Source organism: Lucilia cuprina, chromosome 6, assembly GCF_022045245.1.
Source record: "Lucilia cuprina isolate Lc7/37 chromosome 6, ASM2204524v1, whole genome shotgun sequence".
Taxonomy (NCBI): domain Eukaryota; kingdom Metazoa; phylum Arthropoda; class Insecta; order Diptera; family Calliphoridae; genus Lucilia; species Lucilia cuprina.
Genome location: NC_060954.1, coordinates 18,084,370 through 18,096,174, shown reverse-complemented (window position 1 = coordinate 18,096,174; position 11,805 = coordinate 18,084,370). Strand labels below are relative to the sequence as shown.

The 11,805-nt window shown below is 31.7% G+C and overlaps 1 protein-coding gene across 3 annotated transcripts in view; it reads left to right on the top strand.

The window, feature by feature from the left end:
- Positions 1-10,515, top strand: part of LOC111679747 (serine-rich adhesin for platelets) — a 170,368-nt gene extending 159,853 nt beyond the window's left edge. For all 3 annotated transcript variants that reach the window (XM_023441345.2, XM_046955327.1, XM_046955326.1), the window contains 3 exons: positions 5,247-5,774; positions 5,839-5,905; positions 5,968-10,515. In XM_023441345.2, coding sequence (XP_023297113.2) covers positions 5,247-5,774; positions 5,839-5,905; positions 5,968-9,314 — 3,942 coding nt within the window. In that variant the 3' untranslated portion in view covers positions 9,315-10,515. The remainder of the gene's footprint in view (positions 1-5,246; positions 5,775-5,838; positions 5,906-5,967) is intronic.
- The last annotated feature ends 1,290 nt before the right edge of the window (positions 10,516-11,805 follow it).

Genomic DNA, 11,805 nt, shown 5'->3' with positions numbered 1-11,805 from the left:
ACAACACCTCCTCTTTGTGCATACCAAATTTCATTAAAATCGGATTAACCGTTTAGAAGTTACCGAATTATTTCCCTCTTTTTTTTTTCCTATACCACTGTGCGCCATCTAGAAGCACATTTCTTTCTTTAGGTGGTAAAAACTAAAAATACTTTAAGCACGGGGAATATACGATAAATGAAAGTAGAAAAGAAGAACAAAAAAAAAAAAAAACATCTGGTATGGGACGAGACATTGATTAGATTGAAAATGCAAGCGTGTTATTTGTCACAAAGTGGAAATGTACGTGTTTAGTTTTCTGTTTAAAATTTCTAGCCAATGACTAGAATGCAAGGGAAACACTAAGCGTCATTTGAATAGGATTTTTAAAGCCAGCTAGAGATAACTAACTAAAAAATTTTTATATATAATTTGATTGAAATCATTTTTAGTCAAAAATAGCTTTATGTTGCAACCAAGATCTAAAATAATTCATAATAACTTCTTTAAGAACTGAATGGTCAACAAAAGTTTCTGAATCGTTTCTAAACGCAAAAGTGATTACAAATTGATCTGTTAAACCAAAGTCATAGGAATTATTGACAATTATCTTAAGCATGGTTAGTGATCACTACGAACTTCTGACTAAAATCGTTTCAGTATTTTTCAATCTAAGGGATGTCAAAGTTCAATATCGAAAATTTTCGAACCAGTTATTGTTTTCACTTTCTATCATGTATAAAGATTAAGATCAAGTTGCTCTGTTATTATAATTTAAATCCCCTATCGGTTTCGTAATCTTATCTTTAGTATGTACTCAAATATAGGAATCATATTTCTGCGGTACAGAATTTGCTACCCGCTTATGACTTAATTATCCGATATATAAAGCAAGATATCACATCTATTATACCAAATTTTTAAACCTACTTCGTTTTTATTTTCCAACCTTCCGTGTAGCTTGAGATCATATCATTCTGGAAAAGAGAATACGGCACTTAGGAAATTTACCCAACGTGTAATTGTTCATCTATCTTCAGTGTAAATTGAGATCATAATATTCTGAAGGACATATTTTTCACCGCTCTCATCTTTATTATCTGTTATACTCACAGAAAATTCTCGAACATGTACTAGTTTAAATTTGTGTCGTTAGTTTAGAACAGCGAAACGCATTGAAATCTCTTTTTTCATTCGTATGTATGCTCACACATATATAAAAAAATGACAAAACCGGACAGAGAACTAATGTTTTACACTCTGCCTGGTTTAGACAGAGATCTCATCATACCGGAGGTTAAAGCTCATTCATTTCTTAATTTTCTCAGATAAAAAGATCAGAAACAGAGAGAAAGTTCTTGAACATTTGCTCGTCATTGGCTTTTTTGCACATTCTGCTCTCTTAGATAGAAATTAACCAGAAAAAATCCCGATTGATTATTACACAGATACGATCATGTTCTTCTGAGAAAGTATAATTTCTTCCTTCTATCAGTATCTATACATTCAAAGGTAGAAACAAGGAGGTAAACCTGATCAGAGGTCACATCATTCTAGATTTTCAAATTTGCAGTTAATTTAACTTCACATTCTTTATCAAATCAAAGTTCCATCTTTCTAAGAGTAAATTTAGTTTGATAACGTCATTCTTGAGTAATATCCTTGCAGGTTATTGATCTCTCCTTTTAGTTCATCAGAGTTACTTTTCTATTTAATATTAGATCAAAAGAACAAGAACAAGGCATCAATGTGGTTTGAGTTGAAATCTTTCTTGGAGTTTTAAAGAATCTTGAGTTAATGTTCTTCTCTATTTTAAAATAGCATTCGTGAGATCTAGTTCATCACAGAAAATTCACTGCTTATTTAACGGGGTTATAAGAGGTTGTCCCCCGATTTTCCTATTCTTAGAGAGAAATTAACAGATCAAGATCAGAGAGAGAGAGAGAGAGTTCCCGGTTCATTTTTTGTTCAAAACAAAAAGTTTTAATACATCGGCGAGAATTCCTGATTATATGATTCGTTTTGGTTTTTTTTAACGTCTTTACAGCGAAATTTATCCTTTCAGTCTCAAATAGGAACTATGAGATGATGTTTATTATTGGAGGCAAGTACTTACCGCAATCGCTTACAAGTAGTTAGAAAAATCAGTCATTGTAAGTTATGTGAAAAAAACTTATACAACTTTTATATCTTTACACAGAAGCTGGCATATGTATTTATAAAACAGTATTTATATAACACATTATCAATAAGGCGTTATTAAAGTACTTCTTCGTAATCAATGCGATATGTAGTAGTTATTAAAAAGTATGCTAATAGGTAGTTTCAAGCCTTTAACAGGTTTTTGTTGGGAATGACTCATAATATTTAGCAACAGAACTTTGCCACCAAAACTTTGGCTGTCAGATCTTACTATGGGCAGAAAATGTCTAAAAGTAGTGTCAACTTACAAATTTTGCCTTGCAACATTGTCAGTAGGGTAATGCCTTTTCTGACAACCTTGCAAAAAAATTTTAAGTTCACACGATTGTTAGACATTTTTTGTATATTTTACTGACAACATTGTAAGATCTGGTAACCGTATGACACAGCTTTTACCTTTTACTAGGTAATGTAGAGAGTTTAGTTCTTCAAATTTCCTTATTCAAACAATGCAGAGTGTACATATCTTTTAAATACAATTTATTGTCTAATGTTATTCTATTTTAGATAATCTCTATCTATCTTTAGTTACTGCACTCAAAAACACAGAGAGATAGAGCAGAAAAGGGATTACCTTAAGTAAAACTACAACGACAAATATGCAACATGTAGCAACTACAAACATATAGAACGTGGTCTTAAATTGGGTGGTTGCAGTACTTGGTCTGTACATATCTGCTTAAATGTGTTTTTTTTTTGTTGTTGTTGCCTTCATATACGTATTACAACAATATTCATTAGGTTCATTATTTTTTTATTTTTCCTCTTGTTGTAATAAATATTTACTATAGATTTTTGTTTTTTGTTGTTGTTTTGTCATGTATTAGTTTAGGCCTGTAAAAGATCTTTAATATTTATTAGAAATGTTTGTTTTTCTTTCGTTTCTTCTATTCCAAATGTTTGTGTTCTTATGTGTTTTTTTCTGTTTAATCATTGGGTGCCTTAACTTTATCAGTATTATATATTGTACCCTTGAATTTTTCCCCTAAGATTTTTCTATCTGTTCTGTTTTCCTCCTTCCCGCTTTCAATAGCTTTTCAATTTATATATGATTTTTTTTTTGTTTTTGACAAGAACCAGATATTTTATTTGTTTCTGTTGTTGCGTTTTTTGCTTTCAACAAAAACATATATTCCTGTCTTTGATTTGTTTGTGGCAACCAAAAAAATCTAATATTTAGTTTCTTGTAACAATATTGACTGACATGCCTGCATTTGTTTATAGATGTATTAGTGTTTGGTCGGTGTGTGTGCCTGCCTGCCTGACAGCCTGGTTGCAGTTCGTTTGCCAGGCCAAAATGTTTAAGAAATAGAAGAAAAAAAAAAAGAAAAACACCAAAACAAAAAACATGAAAATCTTGTATCAGATGCCTGCCTGCCTAAGCAGACTGCCCTTCAAAAATATGAGGGTGCCTGGATTCGATTTTAGTTGCACGTTATCGGTCTACGTGTACACACACATGGTGTTTCCATCTGGAAATAAAGAAACGTTCAATAGAAAATAATTTAAATTAATAATAAGTTTTTCCGATTTTTTATTATTTTTTCACGAGTGTATTATTTTAAATATAATTTAAAATGGTTGCCGGTAAATTGCAAAATAATCCATTAAAATTATCTTTTACGGTAAGATGATTTTGGCCAGTCCAATATATATATCCAAAAAGTGATCTTGAATGTGTTTTAAGTAATTTAGTGAATGTTAACAAAAATGTGTCTGTAAAATCAATAATATAAATATTTGCTAACTATGTGGATATATTCCTCGATCAAATCAAATTATTTTCTCAGTTCGATTACAGTAAAAATAAGAACGTTTGCGATCGCTAAAATACGATTACTGGAATAAAACAAGTTGCCCTTTAGACCAAGATCAGGTTGGGTAATCAGGTTGCAGGCGTGTTTAAATCACTGAGGACACTCTTGGATTCATCATCTAGATTTTTTCGTGATTACTCTGAAACCAATTAAGTCGGATAAATAAATTAAATCATGGCAAGCTAAACGGGTTGTCTGCTATGACCGGACCTTGACAGGAAAATTGGGTGACATCCTTTTCTTCCTTTTTGTCATGTTAAAGTCATAATATATCTCTAGAAACTTTTAGACGAATCTGTAGAATTGTTCAAATTTGCACCGATCCTTATGGAACTGTGTTTTTCGTGCACTGGATTAGACCTAAAATAACGGATATTACATTATGTTTTGTTCAAAAGATCGATTTTATTTTTAATTAAAATTTCACTTGGACTTCGTGAAATAGGCCGATCCTTTAGTGAGTTGTCGTATAAGGAACGTTGTTGTCGGAATGTTTTCTCTGGTTAATATTGCTATTATTGAAATGTTATTTGGTCTTTGTGAAATCGGCTGATTGTGTGTTGATAAGGTCCTTCAGCGAATTGTTGTTGTCGTAACAGTAACGTTGCTGTTGCTGGTATGTCTTTCCTGATACTGATACTGCTACTGTAGGATTGAAAATCTTCAAATTAACATCGGAAGAAAAGATAATACATTAAGCATTACACAAGTCAACAAAGTTTTAACCCAGCGACCAAAAATTTCTTCAATACTTTAGTTTTTCGATCTGAACATTAACTTAAACGCATTAGTTTCGGTAAGAAGTAAGACAATAGCCCTGGAGAAGACACTGACATAAGACAATTTTCATAAAATTGTTCTGAAAAAGCATCCGAGTCTAGAGTCATTTTCATAATTATCTAATAACATCAAAAATTATTCCCTTTGGACCATTTTTATATAAACTTTTTATTAAACCCACCAACAATTGCAACAATTCCTTAAGATTTATAATTTTCACTTTAAAAGACTAGATATTTTAAGTAAATAAATATGAAAATGCTTGATTTTAAACAAAATCCGTTTAAAATGAAAATAAATCATCCCATGACGGGTGACTCAAGATCTGGAAGAAGTTGCTTTCGAGCACGTCTAGTATTTCGTTGGAAAACATGGGTATAACTTACATCAAAAACATTCTAACAATTTATATTTATCTCAATAATTTTATTAAACTAATTTAATTTTTTTGATTTTTTCTTCTTCCAGGCCGAGCTTGCTGATGTCTTACGTAAACGTCGAAATCGTCCAGATGCCTCAGATGAAGATTTGGGCTTACCACGCAGTCCAGCATCACCGCAAAGACGTGCGGTCAACTCACAGCAACATGCTAATACCGGAGCTTCAGCTTCGGCTAGTAACAAATCGATTATGGGTGAAAAACACAGTGAAGTATCCTCCCTGAGTTTATTGAGCATGAACAGTAATGAGGGTGACGATTTGATGCTTAATAGCACAACAATAACAAATAACTCGTCGACGACAACAACAACAGAGGTTGTTCAAGAACGTAGCACAGCAAACAGATACTCACGATCATCGACTATGTCGAGCATATCAATGTCATCGGATATTTTGAGACATCGTGATTCGTCATTTAACGATACTAAAGATGAAGTCGATTTATTTTCATCCGATTGGCAACGTCTATCACATTCGGCGGCCAAACATAAAATGGCCATAAGGCCGACCAAGAAAAAGGGTGGCCCTAGTCGGCAACATAGGAGAACATTGGAGGTAGGAGTTTCTTTAATAAAACTAATAATAAAATATAAATTTTATTATTTTCTTAAACTTTTAGACTTCCATACCCGAGGCCAATGAAGATTTGAATAAGTTCGTCAACAAACAAATATTGGATGTAAAAGGTAAATTGGATCTTTTTATTATCAAGTTTTATTTACCAAATTCTCTTCTTATTTCACTACAGATTTGGATACCAAAGCTAAAACTCGTTCTCTCCCACCGGGCGTCAATGCTGCTAAACTTATGGATGAAACAACAACACCACACACTGCCAGCAAGGAATCGTCTATAACGAAAACCACGAAAATCAACAATTCAAGTAGCACTCAATCAACGAACTCTTCGAACATTTCAACAACAACTACTAGTACTACTAACATATTTGGCTTGCGTAATTTAACTGCCAAAGCCAGCGCCATGTTTGAATCCAAAGATTCTCAACAAACCGAGGAGATCATTAAGAAATCTGAAGTATCTAAGAAAACCGAAATTGTGGATAAAACTTCCCAACCCATGGAGACTACAGAAACTGGTTTCCTACGGCGTTTGATGCATCGCAATTCAAAACGTTCTATAGCCAAGGCTAATGCAGAAGAAGGAGATCAAGATGAGCTTGATAAGAAACAAAATGAACCAAAGAAAATACAAATGTCGGTAATGAATAATACGGTCACTAGCTCTAATCTTGTGGAGAAGACCACAAGTGAATTTGTAACTTACGAAAGTACAGTAGAAGAGAAACGAAAAGAGATTAAAAGAGAAATTTATCAAGAAGGTAAAATAATGGGCTTGACATCAGTTACAAATAACTTTGCTTTAACAGCTAAAGATGAGCGCAGAGTAGAGGACAAGTCACCGTCTAAACCCAAATCAGGACCAGCTGCTCGTCAACGTTATTTACCGCAGAACATCAGTAATGAGGATTTGGTAAAAATAAGTGAAGAAAAGTCAGTTTCTAAGGAATCCATACTCTCTAAATCCTTAACCAATGAAACTTTCCAATCTACCTCTCTTATACGAGAGATTACCAAACAACAATCCAGCATGAATACTTCGCCAACTAAGAACGATCATCATTTCGAAAAGAAACCTAAAATTGTGGGTCTCTCAGCTTTCCAGCAAAAAGTTTCACGCTCTAATGATTCATTTGCCCGTTCTTCTTCAAACACTTCTATGGTGTCCCTGGATAAATCTGATGATGAGTTAACCTCCAACAAACGCTTGCAGACATATGAACAGAAACAACGCAAATCGGTGGAAAAGTCAAGAAGTTTTAGAGCCTATGGTGAGCAAAAGGAAGATATCTCCTCCACTACGGTACACAATAATATGCCCAGTTTACCCGACTTAAGTCTAAACTTAAGAGTTCCCTATTATAAGGATTTCATAGTAAACGATAAGGAATATTCCTCTCCCTCACCACCAGAGCTACTGGATGAAAAACATACTTCTTTGGGTTTTGAAATAAACGATAATAAATTGGTGAAACCAGAAAGAGAAAACCGAAAGTCTTTCAGTAACTATGATAAAAATATAATCATGACAACCAGCTCTACTTGTTTGGGAGCCAGCAAAACTACACCCACCAAGCTATTGACTCCAGCAGCTGTGGTAGCTCCCTTTAACAACTCATCTACAAACTCATGTAATAAAAATATTTCGGAAATAGAAAATAATATAGATTTGATTGTCAAGTCTCCGTTTGTAAGTGTTATACGAAAATCTATTAATTTAACCGAAGAACAAGCAGATGAGGTGACAAAAGTTACAGTTCCCGCAACATTTGCCGCAGAAAAGGTTAGACCTTCGGTGTTGTCTTTGAAAAAAGAGAAATCCTTGAGTGAAGAGAATATGTTGAGTTCTCCCAGCACAGCTTCGGTAATACTGAGAGATAAACCAGCAGTGAAAACAAATACTCAATACACTAGCAGTATGGAAACGCAAACAAGAGAAATTGAACGTAAATCAGCACCAGCTGTTAATAATAAAACCACTAATGGTTTTAGATGTAACTCCACCCGAAGATCTTCTAGTGTAATGGAATCGTCAGAGATTAAGCAACGCTCGACAGTACCCGAATTTATGAAAATACAATTGAATCGCGTGGATCCTACTAGAACTTCTAAGAGTCATGTAGTTTTAGCTAAAAATGTTAAGGAAACCTCAGTTGTTGTCTCGCGGGCAAGTTCACCCGAAAAGAATATTAACAGTAGCAGTATGGATGATTTAAGCTTTAGACGTTTAAGCAGTGAGAGTGTGGATATTAATGAAAGATCTTCACCTGAAACGGAAAAAAGATTTTCAGGTCTTTATCATGAGGCCATTAATAAACAAGCTAAACTATGTATAGGACTACCGCCTAAGAGTCCCATAAAGAAAACACCCACCACACCAACAACACCACCCACTCCCACCATCAATGAGAGAGATGCCAGTAGAGAACATTTTAAGATGCCTGCTGAAACTTTGGAAAATAACAATAATAATAACAATAACACTGCAGGCTCTAACACCAACTCTTTGTCTTTGCAAGAGCGCCGACGTCTCTTTATGAATGAGGAGAGAAACAAAATGGAAAGAAAAATGGAGGAAATAAGATTTGAACGCAAGAAATCTTTAAGTGAAGAGGTAAGCAAAAAATCCTCCACCTTAAAATGTGATGGTGAACAAAAGGAAGTGATTAACAAGGATCTGTCGCCGGTAGATAGTTCAGTTATTTTACGCAAAAAATCATTTGCTTCTTCGGTACATTCTCTCAATGGCAATTCGGTAAATGGTGGTAGCAACGGTAGTAGTAGTAGTAGTAGCAGCAGCAGCAATAGCTCTAACAAAGATGATGCAACACCTGAACTAATGAAAGTATTTGCCCGAAGATCTTTGAAAATAAAAGATGAAGATTTAGACAAAATGCTTAATACGAATAATGCTAATAGTAATGTGTCGGCACCACAGACTTTAAAGAAATTCAACAGTCCCTGCTCGAATCCTAGTGTAGACAGTGATAAAGAAAATCAATCGGCCAGTGATGAGAAATTAGATAAATTACCCAAATTGGAAGCGAAAACTCACACCGGCCAATCCACTCTAAATGGCACGGTGGGCAATACTAATAACAATAATAATCGCAATTCTTTGGCCGATTTTCGTTTAGGAGGCTGTAAGTTAGCACACTCGGCCTTGTCTATGAATAATAATAGCAGTAATAATAATAATAGTGCCGCCAGCAATGGCGATTCTACAACTTTAGCTAACAACAAAAGCTTTTTACCACCCATTAAAATAGCGGGCGGCTTTAGAGCCATGTCCATAGAGCGTAATAACAATCACAATAATGTTTTATCACCTACTAAAGCGGCAACCACCTTGGAAAGATCCACCATTAAGCTGGGTGATCTAAGTTCATCCTCTAGCACAGATGGTCCTTTAAATATCAACAAAACCATTGAAAGATCAGCCACTATGGGCGAATTTAAAGGCATACACCAGAGAAGAGCCGAATGGGAGCAAAGAGCCAAGGAAGCTTTAAAATAAAAACACAAAGCTTTAAAGCTTTAACAAACAGCTGGCAAACAAGAGGCTTTCAAGTTGTTGTGGCTAAAAACAGAAAAATAAGAGGGTTTAGAAATAGTTATTAGCAAAATGCTTAAATAAACCTCTTTTATATACATATATGCCTTCCTTAAAACTAAACCTACAAAGAGCTTCTCTTCTTGACAAGAAAAAGAGCATTTATTTAAAAATTTCTATTTTTTATCAACGAAAATGTTTATTAATTCTGAGACTATTTTAAATAGATTTAAAATATTTTTGAGATTTTTGTTTCAACATTTTTCGTTAACTTTTGTAATTGTATTATTATTATTTTTATTTTTTTTTTTTTGCGAAAAACAAAACCCCAACTTTAAGCTATAAGACTTTAAGGTTAAATTATAGAAAACTTGTGTAAATACTAAACAAAAACAAATCAATCAATAATAAATTTAAGAGAATTAGATCAGTAAACTAAGAAATTGAAAGAGAGAAATTATAAACTTACTCTTAATATAAACAAAGTTTAGCTGCAATATAAAAAAGCTTTTTTAGAAAAACTTTTTCTAAAACTTTCAAGAGAAACATTAGCTAATAGTATGTTTATTAATAAAATTTAGCTGCAATTTAAAAAAGCTTTTTTTTTTAGAAAAGCTTTACAATAAAAAAGAAAAAAGCTTCTTTATGAAGAAAAATGAGGCAAGAGTATTGGTTAAGAGAATATTTAAGAGAACTTAAAAAAATGATCTTTTTTGGAACTTAAAGTTTTAAATAAAAACAAATCTTTTAAATATTAATTTTATTTAAATTTCCTTTAAAAAACGAATTTTATTTATTCATTTTACACATTTTCGAAAATAATTTTTCTAAAATTTCATTAAAATTAAACAAAATTAATTTCAATGAAATTTGTTTCATTCATTTTACGCCAAAAAGAAAATTAAAATAAAAACATTAAAAAGTTTTCTTAAATACATCTTTCTAAATACTTTCTACATCCTTTCGAAAGAAAGTATATAAATTTTGAATCGCATTACAGATTATACGTCTATTTTTTCTACTTTTCAATTTCAATTAAATCCTTCAAAAAAATTTGTTTTTAACTCAACTAAATAAAAACACTGACTAAATTAAAATAATTACATTAAATTTTTAAAATTTAAATTTTTCACTCACCTACAAAATCATAAATCCAAAATTGAAAAAAAAAATTAATTAATTAATTTAAACCTTAAGTAAAACTATTTACAAAAACAAAAAGCTTTAAGCCTGTTCTAAATAAAAAATAATAATAAATTCAAAAAATTATTTTTTTAATAAAATTTACCAATTGATAATAAAATTATTGTAATTGTTTGTATTTTAATTTAAATTATAGATATTTTAACAAAAATTTAAATAAAATTTAATAAAATTTAAAAATTTGTTCACCACTAGAAAACAGGGTGTGTTTATAATTGTTTAGTAATGTTTTTAATTAAATAAGTTTTTATTACATTAGAATTTAACAAATAATTAATTAATATTATTAATAAAAAACCCATGATATTTTGTTTGTGAATGTTTAATTATTAAGTTATAATTGTTTGAAAATTACTTATATACGAAAAAAAAACATATATATGTACATTAAAGTTATATGTATTATTCTATATCATAATTCTCTAAATATAATAAAAACCTAATTCAAAGATTATATATTAGACGAGAAGTAAAAGAAAATTTATTAAAATATATATATTTAAAATGTGTATTCTATATGTACAACAGAAATCATTTAAAAATTCAGTAATAAAAAAAACAACTAAAAAATATCAAATATTCGATTTTTATTTCGGAAGCCATGCCTAAAGATGATTGAATTTCCCATGCGGATATATAATACTATTGTTCTTCTTAACTCTGCATAGATGTGATAACGGGATAACTTAATGGGCGAAATTGTTTCCCCAGTGATGAAAGCACATGTACAAAATGCTAATCTAACTGAAAAATTGTTATCCCTCCCATAATATTTGAAACGAATTTTAATAAAATTTCAACAATTAATAAAAACGCAATCCAGAGCTACACTGCCAATATTCGCTAGAATCTGCTAGTCCAGTTTTGTGCACATATGTGCAATCATACTGTTCTTGGACTTACTATCGAAGTAAACTTATATAAATTAATTGCCCATATTTTTTATTCAGGTATTAAATACGTTTGTTTAATTTTTTCAAGTTCCTTTACTATTAATGCAAATACATTTTACACAAAACTAATAAAGGGAGATATAACGAAAACATCACTCTCTCTCCATAAAAACTATTAATAGACTGAACTCTATAAATTTTGTCTAGTTTACATCTTATTCTATAATCTATAGTTTAGTGAACAGTCTAGTCTATATTCAAGATCATAGTATAGTTTAAAGTCTAGTTAGAGTCCACTCTATAGTCAAGTCTATCGCCTAGTCTAGTCTGTAGTCTAATCTATAGTATAGTCTATAGTC